At 41.0% G+C, this 17,585-nt stretch overlaps 1 protein-coding gene across 1 annotated transcript; it reads right to left on the minus strand.

Annotated features, from left to right (window-relative positions):
• Positions 1–3,865: 3,865 nt before the first annotated feature.
• Positions 3,866–17,579, minus strand: clic4 (chloride intracellular channel 4). The gene is made up of 6 exons (XM_037977853.1): positions 17,332–17,579; positions 8,927–9,036; positions 7,254–7,379; positions 6,843–6,949; positions 5,817–5,998; positions 3,866–5,608 (listed from the first exon to the last, which is right to left on the minus strand). Exons 1-6 carry the CDS (start codon positions 17,398–17,400, stop codon positions 5,444–5,446), a joined length of 759 nt encoding a protein of 252 aa, XP_037833781.1. The 5' UTR covers positions 17,401–17,579; the 3' UTR covers positions 3,866–5,443.
• Between the last annotated feature and the right edge of the window lie 6 nt (positions 17,580–17,585).

Consider the following 17,585-nt stretch of genomic DNA (forward strand, 5'->3'; position numbering starts at 1 on the left):
CCGATATGTGAGAAACGTGCTTTCTAGAAATGGAATCCCTGATTTTATTTAAGATAATCATGAAGTATATTATGAAAGATATATGATACTCCGTCAGGCATTAACTACAAAATGTGCTCTGTACTCAAATGATAGACACTTCAACGGGTCCAGAACTTTTCGCTGCTACTTTTATGAAAAAGTTAATTTGATTAAATTTGTAAAAACCTGGAAAAGTTCTTCACAAAACTGTCAAAGGCACTCACTGCAACTTATAAAATAAAACGGTCTCAAATGGTGCAGTTTGAAAGAGTTTATGTCAGCATCTTTCCACATATATAGAATGACATTCTGAACCACAGGTCCACACTCAATGTCAACAAAACATGGAAGCTTGAGTCACATGACTGACCTTCATTAGGCTGGCTGATGACTGTAAACAAAGAGTAGAAACTCAGAGATGACATTTAAGTTTACCTTTGACCTATTTTTAGTCTCTTTTGCTTTTTCTGTAGGTATACTAATGTATGTGATAGCTGGCATCTAATTGAATTTTTTTTTAAATTTAAGGACACATTAACCATCAATATGAGAAAAATACTGTGCAGATTGCAATGAATACCTTTTTTGTTTTGTGTCATAATATGATTGAATTGTAAAAGATGTCATAAAATGCATATCCAAGCAAAAAAAAAAAAAAAGATGCAGCTTCAGCAAATTCAATCTTAAAAAAATCACCCCTAATAGCTTTTGGGATATATGTTACACTCTTAAATCCCAGCACTGCTGATATTTATTGCATCTGAAAGCCAAATTTTGAAATATTCTCAAATTTCAGGTTTTCACAATATGCATTTCTACACTTTTTTTTTAAAGCTCTCAGGCTTTTATGTCAAAAGAGTAACTTAAAATCACACAAAAAGCCCTTAGCTGCTGCTCAACAAGACACTAAGCGTGATGGACAGCTTGTAGGAGTTGGTGAAGTTTGGCAGAAACTCACCCTTTTGTAAGATCAGCGACGAAGACGAGTAGCACCTGGAGTGTTGGCGTGAGCTGCTGCCAACACGTTTTCTGAATAAAGCCCAACACTACTGGAGATGTAAGGAGCAGATAAAGGGCATGGAAAGCATTATGCTTCAGTATGCGGGCTGCGAGGGCTACAGTGCTTTCGTCTAAATGCCTGAACTTCACTGCTGTCCAACAACAACACTGTGGTCGGAGCCCAAGTGGCAGCTGCTGTATCAACTCCTGATGTCTGCCTCCGATTGGCTCATTAGATCATTAAAAAAAGATTTAGCCACATTATTGAGAATTAAACAACCTATACTTTTCCATATCTGTTCAGTCACAAATTAAATATTTTATCAGCATGTTTCCTGTCATAACAAGGATGGCACAGGTGGAACTAATTAGAGTAATCGTGGCTGCGCTCCATTTTCTTCTTGCTGGTATCATTTATTGGTCAAATTGATCAATAGATGGAAGATTGTTCTGTGGAAAACAATTTTCCAGAAGAGGGGAATTTTGATACACTGCCAAAATAACTTTTAATGGATTTTTTTTGCACTTAGTCTATTGATTTTTGTTGAAAGTTTTTAACTTCGTTTCATTTTTTTTCTTCTCTTCAGTCCAAAAATTATAGTGTTAAAAAGTCCACTTTAAGATAAAACTGCAGTATATTTGTGACATTTCTTGCAGAAGGACAAAATTAGAAGCAAAGGGACTTAGAAAACAAGCTAAATTGAGTTCTTTGTTAAACTTTTGCAGCGTGTCTGTGAGTCTTTGGCAAACATCAGGTTTTATTTAGCTTCACACGGCCTGATGGGACATGTAGTCCTAAACAGATTAGCAGCCGTTTACATTTTAAACCACTTCTCCCTCATTTTTCTTCCTTAAGAGCTGTTTAAGCATACAATATTAAAAACAATATATTAGCAAAGACAACAAAACCTGTCTGAAAAAAGGAGAAATTTACATGGTATACTTTATTTTTCAAAAATTGTAAGCATTTAAAATGAAAAAAAAAAAAAACTATCAGTAGAAGTGCATTTACTTTTATAACATGTTTACTTACTATATGGATTCCTTCAAGGAATGTGAGACCTTTAATTCAGTTTTGTCTATATAAATAATGAAATACAAATTAAAATCTGCTTTCTGATTCTGATTTGTAATCTAATGGGTAATGATATATTTCCTATAAGGTGACACAAACCTGTATACTCAGACAAATCTGTAAGTTATTTTATCTGCTGTCTCTAACATTATGTTTGTTTTACAAAACTTCATGTGAATTTCAAGCCCATTAAATCTCCATTCGGATGAATAATGGCAGATTGTGACTGTTGTTCCCACTGAAAAGCTCGTGATAAAACCCAGACAATGTGTCTCAGTGGCATATTATGTGCATGAAAATTATTGGTAATACTTTTGGGAGCATCCAAATGGTTTTTTGTTGCCCGAGACTCCAGATCCAGGCCTGCGTGTCGAGTCCACAGGGTCGAGTCAGACACGAGCAGACGTACAACCACATCAAATGTCAGGTGCACGGAGTCCATATGAAAAGAAAGTTTTTCACACATTGTAGGCTCAAAACCCAGTTGGGATATCACTGTGTACCCTTGAGCGAGCTACTTTACCAGAGTAAATATTTGGTCAGCTGTGTAAATGGGTGTTGTGTAAAAGCTGCAGAAGTGAACCGGCGGAGCAGGGATGGAGTCGAGGCTGAAAAGAAACGGCTCCACGGAGCTATTGACTTGTGAAAAATACATGGCTGATTAAATTACCTGTTAAGAGAGAAAGCACAGAGGGACAAAAAAAATCTAATGTATATGAAATGAAATGTGGCACAAAGACTGATCTTTTTTATGGTGTGTATTCCAGCCTTTTTTAACACAAACACACATCAGTTTACATCTAACCTTTAATGTTTAACCAAGTCTAAACCCTCAAACCGCCCTTTGGTCAAACCAAAAGTGCGAACTGGCCAAAATGTCATCAGTCTTTTCAGGCCTGAAATTCAAACTAGTCCTCAAACACACACACACAGAGTCAACATGTCTGAAAAACACCACTCAGCCCTCCTGGCCTCACCTACATTACCCAATTACACTCGCTTTGCTTGTAATGATTGTGTGGTCTGAATGATAGCCAGCCTGTTGTGTTGTTTCGTGCTTCATACTGACACACACACACACACAAAGTCTGTTTGCGTCAGGGTGGATTTCCTCCCTGTGAGTTACAAGTAAAGACAGTGTCTCAATAAGCAGGGTGTAGAAAACGTCTGAGGCTGAAACACGACACTTTAATGATCTGGAGAGTTTCCAAAAGCTGCTCTCGCCCACGCACTTTTTTTTTTTTTCTTTTTCCCCCTCCTCTTTCTCTCTCTTGTGAAACTTTGGCTGCAATCAGCCCTGCAGAATAGACTTGTTTGTGTGCGGGAACAGTATGGACTTGGCTGAGAGAGCTCACCGAGCTTACAGTAAGAGGGTGTCTTCAGGCGGACGTGGAAGCCACAGTGGGTGGACACCCACACGAGACATTCCTTGCAGACAGAGAGCTGTAAACAAACACGTTTTGGCCCAGGGGGTCCTATAATTTTCTACGAAGTAAAAAAAGCAGAGTAGAAAACAAAGAAAAACAACAGATTTGATTGCCCTAAAGAATTTAAATTTATCCGATTTGATTTAACTTTAAGGATGTTAACAAAAACATTTTTAAAAAGTGGAAATCTGAAAGGAGAGCTTATACTATTTTGGAAGTTATACAACAATCTTAGATAAATAACAGGAGCTGAATGCCAAAAGAAATCCAATCTGTCCAATCTCTGAAACAACTAATCAGATGAGTAATAATACTGACAGCATTTCCACAGATACAAACATCCAAGTGCCAATAAGAGGTTTATTTAAATTCAGTCAATATTATTTAAAAAAAGCCTTGAAATACCTTGGAAATTTTCTTTGTACAAATGCCTCATTAGTTGCCATGAAATGATCTTTAAAAAAAAAGAAATTCCTTCCTGCTAAACATCTGAAAACAAGTAAGGCAAATTGGAAATGACTCATGTAGATCTCCAATACAAGCAGGGTTTTTTTCCTTGAAAATTCTGATATGCATTAAATTTACATACTGAAATCTGAGCGATGAAAATAATATTTACAGTTTCCTTCTTTGACAGTTGTGTCTCGTAACAAAAATCTGAAAAAAAAAAAAAAAAGAAAACGTGGCAAATGGGGAGAAAACAGTTTATGAGACTAAAGCACTTCTTTGAGCTAATACATACAATCGCTACCTCAGATCAGTCTACAAATCAAAAAAAGTGAAATTTGAACATATCAATTCCAACATTCCTCAAAAATTTGTTTAGTCATAAATATCTTTAGTGTTGCCTTTTATGACCTCACTGTATAGTGTCCTTTACTCTGCATGTTCTTAGTTTTTGACTTCACTAGTTTACAGCCACAGATCCACAGTGAGAAGAGAACAATGTGCCCCTTTTTGGTTCAAGGTGTGTATTCTTCTGCTACAATCAGCATTAAAATGAAGATATTTCCCCTCTTTTTGACATGGTGCGCTTTTGTATAAATGGACAAACCTCATGGCAATGTGGTGATTAATAAAAAAAGCTTGCCATAAACTTGTCTGTAAGCTACATATGGTTGAATATCTAATAAACCTCAGTTTTTATAAATCCTGAGATTATTATTACTTCTGCAGCCGGTACAAGAAAACTTCCTACACTTCTACTGAGCTGAGCTACTTTTATCAGAGCATGTATACCAGGTAGTTGAACCCACAGTTACAATTATTTTGACTTCTTTTTTTTTTTTTTTTTTTTTTACAATAAAGCATTGTGGTGCTCAGGTTTGGATTATCTTCAGCTTCTATGTAACCCTGTCAAATACTGAAGGCAGAAACACTGAAGCTTCAACACTGTTCACAACATCTAACGAGTCAAAACAATGAGAAAAAATAAAGTTTTGCGATTTTTATAGTAATCCAAGAAAAAGCTACTTCAATCTTCAACGGAAAAAAAAAAAGATCAGCTTGTGATGTTTCCCCAACGTGCAGCGAGAACATCAGCTGGAAGGTCACTTCTCAGGGAGCTCTTTTGACTCTGAATATTCATAAGCTCTCAAGTGTGTGTGTGTGTGTGTGTGTGTGTGTGTGTGTGTAGCTGCTTCTCCATTGCATCAAAATCTCACACATTCGTCGGCAAGTGAAGAATGGTTAACAGTAAAGGTGAAACAAGGGTGACCTCTGCTGATTCAACTCAAAATAAGAGACCTTCATAAAACCGGAGACAAACGGGTTCAAGCACTGGGGTTTGGTTTTAGATGAGGAGAGAAGGAAAAACAGAAGTCCAGAGTATTTTCTTTCTCATGAATGAGCACATCAGTCCAGATGCTGAGGAGAGGGAGGCGCGGGGAAGTGGACTGGAGGGAGATGACGNCGGAGGAGCTTATTTTACCAGCCTTTTGGCCACGTCTGCATAGGCGATTTCTATCTCTTTGTCACTGGGGCAGGTGTTGGTGAACTCTTCGCGCGTGTAAGCATTGTTCAGGTACTTCCAGATGGCCGTCATCTCTTTGGGGATGTCAAAGCCTCTGTACTTCTTGGCCACGACCTGGAAACACAAAGTCGAGTTGAAATCCACAACGGCTGCTAGACCTGGAACCAAATTAGACACGCGGAAGAAAACTAAACGCAGGACTTTACAGTGAAACTGGTAAAGTCAACATCTTTAGCCCTGAGAAGTCCAATTATGTGAATTAGGTGCAAATCACTGCACTAAAATTGAGTGATTAAGAGCTGTTTATGCACCAAGTTCTTACCTTAACTATGTGTAGTTTTGGGAGCAGGTTACAGTCAGCCAGGGTCATTTCGTCTCCGTCCAAGAATTTACGGTTGGAGACCTTGATGTCCTCTATGCTGTTGTGGTCAATCTCATCAGGAAGTGGGGAGCGAAGGTACTCATCCAGTTTCTGCAGGGTCTTCAGCAAGCCACGCTCCAGAGCTGCAACAGATATTAGGAAGACCTTTTTACTGCATACAATTAAACCTTTATGCTGATGAACCACAAGGGGGCAGCATTTCATCAAGTACCGTGCAGTATAAGAATACAAAAAAGGAGGATTTAACTTTCTCCAGTTTAACAAAACTTGCTGTGTTTGTGATCAAAGTCTAATACAAAAACCTGCATTCCTTTAAAAAAAAGATGGCAAATGATTATACAGGAAATAGATGTTCCTCATTCCATATTTATCTACTGTTCATTCACAGGAGATTTCATTGTTAGGAAATATGACATGAATGTAAATAAACTGATGATTCAGCAGTTTAATATTGATCCATGAGATTCAGCCTCTGACTGTTGACACAGCCTTGACTTTCTCACCTCAGCTCACCATTGTTCAATATTTTCCTAAGCCAACTCAAATAAGATATATTGTGTTTTAAAGATCCAGCAAAGATCCTCCCAGAGAAACGATTTCAAAAATATTTCAACAGACTACAGATAAGAGTGAGTTTTAAAAGCAAAATGTAAAGTCACTGATATGGACTTTATCTTTCTGTAAGATTTGAGCCACTTAAAGTAGGATGAGACCGTGTCGTCGATTTCACTCTCAGCACAGCTGGTGTGTGGTTTGCATGCAAGCTTCAGGTGAGACGGGGAGGACAGGAGGAAAGAGACAAACAAAAGCCCTGTGTTCCCGATTCAAGCTATGGTCCACCAATCAGGGCAGGGCTATCAAGGTCGCCTAGCAACCAGAGCACTCCCTTCACACTCCAAAAGATCTGTGTGTCTCAGCTCCGAACCGGTGCACCGACCTGCCCATGTGCGAGCGGAAAAGACTTACCCTCGTTCCCATCTGGTTTGGAGTTCTTGATGTACGCCGAGAACTTGGCGAAGATGTCCATACCGGCCGTGTTGGACTCGGGGTGCTTCGCACCAAGCTTGATGTACCTGAACGAGACGTGTACAAATCAACGCATGGAATGTGGAAACAGTGAGAGAGGACATCGAGGAATACAATAATCTGTTTCCGTGTCAACTCCCAATCAGATGCGCAGATATAAAGTTTTAAAATAATCCTTTTAGTCTTAAAGAAGTGTGTGATAATCTAACAAACCAGTGAAATCCATAAAAGGCCTCTGCCCTTCCACTGGATCATCAAAGTGCTTTTTAAAGTCCAGCTCATGACAATAGTTCACTGCATTTAGTGCATAGGTGTGGCAGCCTACTATAACATGCATCAAAGAGCACTCACTTGGGCGGGCAAAGGACATCCTCGAGAAACTCCTCGATCTTGTTGACATCAGTTTTGACCTCGCCGTTGAACGTGATGAAGGGTGGGTGTGTGCCAGGAGCCAGGTTCTGGAGGTCCGCGGGCTTCCTGTTAAAGTGAGGAAGCAATAAAGCGCTGATGTAAGCAGGGTCAAGCTGGGGAAGTGGACCTAAAAGTCAAAGTGCCGTTCAAGCAAACAGCATTAAAACATAACAAACAATTCCCAGAAAGTAAAAAAATAAAGTGGCTGTCAGATTAAATTAAAGTAAAAAGTGAATGTGTTGTGATTGTGGTAAACTTCTTTCACTGCAGCTCCGTGTGTTGTGTCTTTAACTGTGTGTGTGTGTTTGAGCCTCCTCCTTTCTGCAGCCTTCAAACCAGCACACTTTATACCAGCTGGCAGGCAGCTGAGACTGCCGCGCAAACACAAACGAGCATGTGTTGAATGAGCGGTGTGAACACAACTGAGAACCCGAAAGGACACAAACAACATAAAACACAGCAGTGACTCGACAGCTGACTCAAGTGAGCCAGCAGCAGCGGGATATTAATGTCACGGGCAAAAACAAACCTCCACAGAGACTAGAGGGGTTTTGTGGTGGCGATGGTGGCTGAATTTTGGGAAAAGGCCATTTAAGGCCACCAAAAGAAGGGGGGAAATGACTTCAACTCTTTGGCATGTTAAGGGGGTGTGGTGCAGTTCCTCTGTGAGACCACCGAGTGGGCAAGAAGGTGCATTTAGACTCACAAGCGACTCAGGGAAACAGAGATAAATTGGAAAACCTCAATTTTAGTTGTAATAATCTTTCACAGTAACAAGTTTTACATGTCCTGCTCTTCCAGTTAAACTGCCATAAATATACATATATATATATATATATATATATATATATATATATATATATATATATATATATATATATATATAGCAAACACACGCCTCCCTTTTACAACACAAACATTTTATGTTGACTCAAGATAAGAGAAACCAAATGGCACAGAAAAGATTATGAGTCATACCTCGAAGAAACTAAAAGTAGAAAGAATGTATTTCAGCTGGACATAAAGTTGTTTCAGAGGAAAGGGGGGGAAATAATCATTAAATATGGAGAATAATATTTACATTTCGTTTCTACACCCTGTCTGGCAGTGTAGGCAAGGGAAATGTATGCAAATATATCTAAACTTTGCACTTATTAAATGTGCAGATGGGAGAAACCCAAACTAATAGTCAAATAAGCCCTGCTTCCACCTACAGAGCCGAGCACGAGAGGAACTCTCAGTTACATCTCTGTTTTAGGGTAGATTTGAAGATTTATAGTAAAGAGCTTCTGGTGCTGGAATCCACATGTGAAAGAAAGCAAATTTCCTTCCAGCTGAGAAGGAAGAAACTGCAGAAAAATCACCACTTTCTGATTCTGGTGGTCAAAAAAAGCCCACGTTCCCCATCAAAATCTATACAGGAAGTAGGTTAAGTCAAGAACTTTAAAATAGCTTCTCCAGAGTCTGTATGTTTATTTGTGAAGGGGGTCGTGGAACGCCCAGGAAAACAAGGAAAGGGTTATGTTTTATTTCAAGAAGAGGGTAAGAGCAAATGAAATAAGGACAAGCAAGGAGGAAGACAAGGAAAACAGAGAGAACTGACAGAAAATCACCTTTTAAGGTCCACGGTGGTGACGTTGAAGACGACTCCTTTAAGCCACAGGATCATGAAGAGCCTCTGGGAAAAGGGGCAGTTCCCGATGCTCTCACCATCGCTTCCCGCCTCAAAAAACCCCCCACAAAAACAGTCAGACAGTTAGAAAATAAGCAGAGTACCAGCTAAATTATGTTTCAGGCATCATTACCAAAATATGCTGCACAACAGGATAAAAAAAAAAAACATGTCTGAGTTAATTATTACAAGCACAAAACACAGTTTAACCAGCCGGGACCCCAACCCAAGTTCCTATAACTGATAACAATCTATATAAAATATAGGTTGAAACTCCAAAAGGCCATAGTAAGTATGGTGAAGATTTTATCTGTGTTGCACAACCTTTACAAGTTTCAGGGCGTTTTACTTCACTCAGTGAGGGTCTATTTGAGATAATGACTCTTTCAGGCTTCCGTCATTTAAAAAAAAAAAAAAAGAAAACACTTGGGTAGGAGGGAAATTGTGGAGAACAGACCACCGTGTCTTCAAGGCTTCCACGCATTTTCACATTCATTCATCTCCAGAACCACTTTTAAAGCGTAATGGGATCCTTAAAAACAAAAACCTGTGACAAAAAGTGAGAGAATGTCCCCACTATAAAAGAAGAGAAAGTTAATAGCAGTGATTTTCTCTCTCCTTATCTCCACCAAGTAGTAATTACACATGCTACAGTATTTGTTGCAAACCGGCGGAGATGTCGCCTGCTCTCCCTGCAGCCATCCACCTTTGTTCTTTGCTTTGTTTGATTTGTCGAACCTTTTAAATTCCGCCAGCCTCCGCCCACCCCCCAGCCATGTGGAGTTCATCTGGATTCCCCATCAGAAAGCAGAGCAAGCGTTTCATTTGATTACCTGAGTTTTGTCAGGTATCTTAATGAAATCTGCAGACCCTCCCTGAGACGTGCCTTAGTTAATTGAAACCACATCATAAAATTCAGAGCCATCACCGTGAGACTGATCAGATAATGTCCTTATGAACTCGTGCAATTTGTGGCACACTGGCAAAAATGTCATGTTACCTTTATTGCAGAGTTTTTGCATTTTATGCTATCCTTTAACTCTGCTTTTACAATTCTGTTCACAAAAGGACAAGCAATGGTCACTGGTACTCCAGAATGAACGTCTTCATTCAGTGCGTTAGTGAAACAGATGAATGCCAGCTGTTGTCCGCCTGCCTCTCATGTCTTCAGTCCTTCCATATTCCCCGCAGTTCTCACCTCTGCGGACGTCTGTTTCCCACACAAACTGCAGAGATAATGCCGCGTGGGGCTAAAACATGAAGATAAACTATTCCGTGTCTTTGCACAGATTTACACAGAGCACTGATAAAAGATTAAATCGGTCAACTTAAACCATTTTTGACAAACGTTTGCCTATCAGAGATGCGTGCTCCGATCTTTTCTCAATGGAGGACTTTGTTTCCGAGGTCAGTCAGTCCAGCAGTTCCAGGCTTGCTGCTGCTGTGTGACGCTCAGTGGGATGGCTCCGTTTGATCCGTCTCTGCTGGCTCCCATTGTACCGCAACAGTCCTCTCCCCCCCTTTGAACTCCATATCTGAAACGCTCGGGTTAAATAACACAACCATTGGTCGGCAAATGAAAACATTACAGGATCAATTCGAGAATGAAACCTCGAGGCTGTCGTGGTTTGTGGCCAAAACAGGAGTGAACTCACAGGATCAGAAAGACATGAATGGGATGATTAACCCCCAGAACAACACCTACAGAGAACCATTCAGGTCTGAATGAAGGGTTGAAATGCAACACAGCAACTGTTCCCATGGCAATGGCCAGAACACATGTCATAGAAAGAAGAGCTTACAGAGCGGAAGGGAATAATAACGCTCGTGAATGGGCTGAAGTGAACTCTCTTATAAGTCATCTGCGAATCAAAAGAGATGCTTCTAGATGGAGAGCAGCTTTTAAATAGAGCTCATCAGTCTCCAGTGGCAAAGAAAAAGGCCGCGGCACGCCCGAGAAGAAAATTTTCAGCGAGACCTGAGCCATAGGAGGACTCCTACCCTCCGGAGTGTGCAGCAGAACGCACTGCAGCTCTCTCTGCCAAAGACACGCAGCAGACATCTGCAGCACAAGACGCAGAGAAGTTACAGGAAATTCGGAGAACAGGAGGTAACAGATGCATTAAGTGAGAAGAAACGAAAGAGGACAGATAAGATATATAGGCAAAGTGCTGCCTTTTTCTTCTTCTTCCCTCGTTATCCAGCTCCCCTTATCCTGGGCCCCTCTGTGGAGTCATGGGGGGTTGGGCATTTGGAGAGGGAGAAACTATTCCAGAAATGTCCAGCTACTTCCCTCCAAAAAGAGTGCCTTCCTTAGTTTAGGAGATTATACTGGTAAAGCTGCATTTAGCAAAACAGCTGGCCATGATGTCAAAAAGGCAAAATGACATTTCTAGGAACAACTACTTCTTTTAAAACTCTGAGAATAAATAAAACAAACAAAAAACAGGACGCCTTTGTGAACACTGTTTTCCTCAGAGTGCTAGTTAAATAGTGTGACATTCAAGAGAAAGGATGCTGGAGAGCCTCATGAAAAGCAACACCACAAAGCACTTTTTGTTTGACAGATTTTAGGCACATCACAAGTTAGGAAGGGGGAAAAAACACCCCAATAAAGCACATACTGTGGAAACAAAGCATTATAGGTAACCTACATTGAGCTGCCAAATATGCATCTTTTTCTACCAAAAAAAAACATATTTTCCAAATACAAACAGTAAGATTTAGTAACGCTACATGTGTCTGCTTATTTGCTCACCTTCTATCACTGTTTATCATAGATTGACCAAAATAAAATTTGATTTAGCATTAGTTGACTTTTGATAACAGACTCAGTTTTTACTCAGTTTTCAAATTATCTAGGACGTTATCTAGGAACTGGTATCCATGACACTGAGGCTCCAAAACAACAGCGAGACTCATATGAGACACCACATCTCTAACAGTGAGGTCATCCCTCTATCTTTGCTCATGTGACCAATTACAGGATGTAATGACCAACATTCATCAGATGTAATAATGTACTGAGATCTAAAATAATTAAACCGGACAAGATATGGCCATGACACCCTTACAACTGACTCACTTTCAATGAGCACAAGTTATCATCCTCCCAAGTCCAAAACCTGTAACATTTGATAAAAACTTGATTTCAAGAGCTGTTTCGACTTCTTTTTCACTGATAAGATACATTTTTAATTTATTAACACTCTCTTTGTAAACAAGCAGGGTCGGAACCGTCTGCAGTCAGGAACAATGAATCCCGTTCACGCAGGACACGGTCCTTCCACCCTCTGCCAGAGACCTAATTTTAGCAACATGGTGGACGTGGACGTCCCTCCCCAGTACACTTCATTTTCTAAATTAGTTGGACCGCGCAGAAAGTTCAATCCTCACTTGACCGAATAAGGAACGAGCGATGTAACAAGCGCCGCAGCCTTCCTCCTCCTGCTCCGACACAAAGCAGGAATGTCCGCCTGTGAGCGGGCAGCCATGGCAACGTCATGGCAACGCCTCTCTGCGTTTGCTGGAAAAGTCTACAGGGGTTAGCACTGCAACTGAAATGAGGAGGTGAACTAAAAATCATGAGGGGAAATCTGTTAAACGTGCTAAAGGAGACATACCGAGGGGAATAACATGTCAAAGTCATTAACCTTTTTCTTGGTTATATTTCCTGTTCAAAAGAAAAGATCTGATACAAACATTTTCTTTAGCACTCAGGTCCAATTATTTTAAAAGATTCTGTTTAAAAAAATATATAAGTCAGTGTTGAAGTTTGGCCTTAAGACTGAGTGACTCACGCTGGACTGGGTGGGTCTATAAGCTTCCTACCAAAGTTAGAAAGATGAGTGTACAAAACAGTCACATTCTGCTGGAACCTGGAAAGACAAACACATCCTTGGTGTGCCTCTGACTCAAGCAGGCATCACTCAGTGGAAAGCTTCAAACTTCCAGTCAGACATGACTACTGTGCTGGATGGCTTTCTGAGAACAATCTAATTTGGAGGAAAGTTGGATCCTGATGCCCCAAAAATGGTGAAGAGCCCAGATGTAGGCTGGGTTAGTAATACAGGAGATTCTGTACTTGAACCAATGACTAAGAGGTTTATTTTATTTTGAAATCTGTGTTAAAACGTATTTTTCTGAATTTAAAACAAAAAAAGGAGCAAATTGTTGGGAGCATGCCTTTAGAAACAAACTGCTGGTTTAAAAAAACATTGGAGGGGGTAAAGTTAGATTATCTAACTTATCCACAAATAATAAAATCTGCTGTTAAATATTGTGCAGAACAAAACCAACATCTAAAGCGTTCAAGAGCTCAGTGCTGGTGGATACGATGGAAGAACTGTAATGTCCTAACTTGTTAAAAGCCCAAAAGTGTGAAAAATAGATAAAATGATGTAAACCCTAAAGAAGTGGACAATCAGCAGGAGGTGAACGCCATCTCTGAATAGGTGACTGCTTTTTTTCGTTTTATTTTTAGGTACTTATCTCACATGTCGTGCATCAAACTGGCTGAGATCGGTGCAGTAAACACAGCACTGCAGCTGAATAAGGTAGATGAGGGTGGGTAATCCACCCATCATGGGACTGAAATGAAACAGAAATGTTTGTTTTTTAAACATGTCACCTCCTGGGGTCACTTACCATCTCTGACTGACTATAATAAGAAAGAGGTAAAGTCAGATGCTTCATATTCTCATGCGTTTGGCTACGACTGCTGCAGTATCCTGAACAGCCCTCTCTAATAGGATCTATTCCTTCCTCTTCTCAGCTTCACAGGAAACCCATTTTACAAGCCATCAGCTTCCTGAATGAGCTACACAAATGAGACAAGCTCCACCTTGACCGAATGCGCTTCAGGTTTTTCAGCTGATGGATTGTTTTATTCACAAGAGGGTTTTTTTTTTCCAAAGCACAGCCAGGAGGGTGGGTGTAGCAACAGCTGAGATTATTTTCAACTAACATGGGCCCAAATGAACTTCAGTCTCGCAAAAATTAAAGGACTCTTTGCAAAGTCCAGTGCTAAATTGGTGTAATAACACACTGCCAGATCAATTAGGCCGGCGGCCAGAGAGTCGCTCAACCAGACAGACACAAAGAAGCAGCAGTGACGAGCCAGGTGCCGCAGAGGCAAATTCACAGCGCGTCAATAAAAACACAGCGGAAGGCTCACACTTTACCAAGTCATTAATCCTTGTCCCCTAACGCATGATGCTGACTTTAGCCCTGCTGTATAATTGGGAAAAATAAACTGCTCTATTGATTTTCCAATAAAAAAGGTGCATGCAGATTGCTTAGAAAGCCACCCAGAGGGAAAGAAAAAAACAAACAATAAGCAAACTGTGTATAAATGTGGGCAATTTAAAGGCTTGTTATGAATGCATTTATGCAGTCAAAGGGTTACATTTGACCTGGAATGTAATTTTATGCAGCAGTGTCGATTGTACTGAGGTAGTGACTGAAAAGAAAAAAATGAAATAAAAAATAAATCACAAGACATGTCTGACCACCACATGTCATGACAAGAGCCACTATCCCCAGTGTTGGAAAACATTGTTTTTGTGCAGGTTAAAGTTCACCGCGTGGCACACGGACCACGACCTTCACAATCGAATCAGGAAGGGGTATTTAGAGAAGAACTGAGAGTGCTCCGTCCTCTTCAACACCAACAGAAGAGTCTCATTGTTGACAGCTCCCATTTCGGTGGTTCCCATGGGACTGTCCTGAAAGACGCAGACAAACACAGATGGGCTCTTGTGCCGTCCAGACTTAAAAGCACTTCTTAAAGATACTCGCTGGCCAAGTTATCACTGCTGGCAGGGGTTTGGAAATCTGGAGGCAGCAGACCTGGCACAGTTTCAGACTGCAGATGAATACAAGCCTGCCTGTTACTCTTGACTCATCTGTATTCTGGTAATTGCCCCTCAGTCAGGTCAGATGCTGATGAAGAATGCCTTACCAGCATGTCCATCTGGAATAAACTCAGGGAAGCTTAAGGCCATTAAAAAACATTACTTAAAGCCAGGGATGTCCCAATCTGATTGGAAGTATCAGAGGCAGCCACTGGGATGTAACCTGTCAACATTTCTGAGGTGTTTAAGTCTTTTAAAAATTCAAAATGAGACAATATAGTAACAAGCCACAGAACAGCATCGAGCAGTGAGACACCAAACAGCAAGAGGCACTAGCTAATGCTAAGCTTCAAAACAAATACTTTATTGCCATCTCTCCACCCATACGCTGTTTCAAGTGAAGGTCTTTTAAAGAGGTGAGTGTTTGTTGCTTCATTGTTTTAATATCGTTCATATTTCAAAAGGCAAAAAGGATTACAGAGCAGGTGCTCCGGAGGACCAACCCATCGCTGTGGTGGAGAAAAATAGGGTTTTGTTGTCATTTAGAGCTGTTGGAGACACAGTATGTTCTATCTCATCAACACAGAGCTTTCAAGATGTATATAAAAACAAAAGTTTGCCATCTACTTCAGTCTGCAACACAGTGGTGTCCAACCCTGGTCCTGGAGGGCTGCTATCCTGCATGTTTGAGGTGTTTCTCTGCTTTGACACACCTGATTTGAATGACTGAGTGATCAACAGGGCTCTGCAAAACCTGAAGACAGGAGAAACAACTAAAACATTCAGGATAGTGGCCCTTCAAGACCAGGATTGGACCAGCACTGCTGTAATGAGTGGAAGTGATAAGTAAAACAGACATGGGTGGATGCAGGGAAGACGGTCTTTATAGCACACCAACAAGCCATCCCTCAGATCAAAATGATATCTAATCTTATGTTGACGAGGTCAATGGTCAAACCTCCCTCTTACAAAACCATTATGTCATATCTAGGTGCAACTGAGAGCTGTAAAATGACACAGAGATGAGCACAGTGTCCAGTGTCTCCATGGCAATGTGACAACTGTTACTGTAAACACTGCAGGTGGGGAAAAAATGCAAGATCATCAAAGTTTCTCAAAACTGGGTCTGCCAGCTCGTTTCAAAGGGTAAGGGTTTGAAGGTGAAGTTGTACAGAAAAAAAAGCAAAAAATTAAAACACTGGCAGCTAATTCTCTATTAGTTGGGTTCGAAATGTGACAGTGCCTTAACAGATACGACACCCCCATGTGAGAACATGCACCAGTTGTTATCAGCTGTTTACAGAACCACAGCTCAAAGCAACGTGCCTATGGCAACCTGCGAGCCTTCCATTGTGTCCCGTGACTGTGTTTAATGCAGCAAAGTGAGACGCCATCGTCAATAATAGATGTGGACATGCCTTGAGCCGGTACATAACAAACATGGAGACAGACACTGCGCCTCCACACAGAAAAACACACGTTGCAAACGATCTTGGCTGTCCGAAACCTAAAATGGAAAGGTTGAGATGGAAAAGTTGGCCAGGGGTGGAAGCCTCTGCCAGGCCTGGGGATGATGCAACATCTCCTGCAGGCTGTGAAAGGTGCTTAAATAAATGGTTAGCTTGTTCCCATATGTCCTGCCAAAATGAAACCCCTCATTTGAAAGTGTTTTTTTTTATTTATTTTCCAGAGCGTGTCTGTTCACTACAGCCATTAACCTAAATCTTTGCTGTTCTGGTCCTCACACACTACTAACAACCTCCCTTTCAATGCAGGACCTCCTCCCAACAACCCCAGCCCCCTCTTACCAGCTTTCCAGAGTAATCTCCTCCCACCTCCCTTTATTTACCCCCCATTCCCCCCATTTACCAGTTTCCCGCCCTGGAAATGAACACATGGTGCAGAAAGAAAACAGCCATTCACAGCCCTCCACCTTCATCATGATCACTCCTGAGCTAAAGATGAATGTAAAACATAAAAAAGGTCCTCCATTGTTGGCAAAGTGTAAAACCTTAATCAACCTTCCAGAAATTAGCCATTTAGTTCCTAAACACAGTGCAATACTAACATTTCTGCAAACTACTCCCTGGCAAGATGACCCAAACATTGAGCTTATTGAATATTTATTTCTGGGTATCACTTTAGCACGCCATGCATTTGCTCACAACAGTGAAAATGCGACTTTCAGCCTGTTTTATGCATGTGCTCTGACCACATGGAGCCCAGTTTTCAGTATCGTGGCAGGGCTGCATTCCCCATCCCTGCAGGGAAAAGCTGCATCCGCCCTCTGCCTTTTAAGACCTAAAAACTAACTTATCTGCGCAATGAGATGTCCAAGCTGTTCTATTAACAAAAATAAAACTTATTTGTTGAAAAGAACAATCGGGGTTGTTTTATGTGGCGCATAAATAAAAGGTAAACGACCACACAAAGCGTTTTAAGGGTGTAGCAAAGAGTATTGACATAAAAACAACTTGAACTGCGGTCTTACCTTCACAAACAGCTCGATAACGGGCTCGCTATCCGCCTTCACCCCGTTCTGCGGCACCGACAGCGACATGGTGGCTGCTGCTTTAAAGTTTCTGGACAAAGAGGAGTTTTTTTATTTCTCGCTACCACGCCCGGACAAGCTCGGTGGTTCTTTTTCCTCCACTAACCCCAGGTTTTCTATTTTAGCACCAAAAAACCCTCGTGGATGTCTTTTACTCCCCGAGGAAGGAGGAGAAGCAGGAGGAGGAGGAGGAC

The sequence above is a fragment of the Kryptolebias marmoratus genome, linkage group LG10 (genome assembly GCF_001649575.2).
Source record: "Kryptolebias marmoratus isolate JLee-2015 linkage group LG10, ASM164957v2, whole genome shotgun sequence".
In the NCBI taxonomy this organism is placed as follows: Eukaryota; Metazoa; Chordata; class Actinopteri; order Cyprinodontiformes; family Rivulidae; genus Kryptolebias; species Kryptolebias marmoratus.

Excerpts from the sequence above, each read along its gene's own strand:
- clic4 (XM_037977853.1), bottom strand. The coding sequence starts at position 17,400 with ATGTCGCTGTCGGTGCCGCAGAACGGGGTGAAGGCGGATAGCGAGCCC. Across the intron at positions 7,380-8,926 it reads ACCACCGTGGACCTTAAAAG|GAAGCCCGCGGACCTCCAGA; the intron begins GTGATTTTCTGT and ends TCACTTTAACAG. Across the intron at positions 5,609-5,816 it reads CAAAACTACACATAGTTAAG|GTCGTGGCCAAGAAGTACAG; the intron begins GTAAGAACTTGG and ends TTGTGTTTCCAG.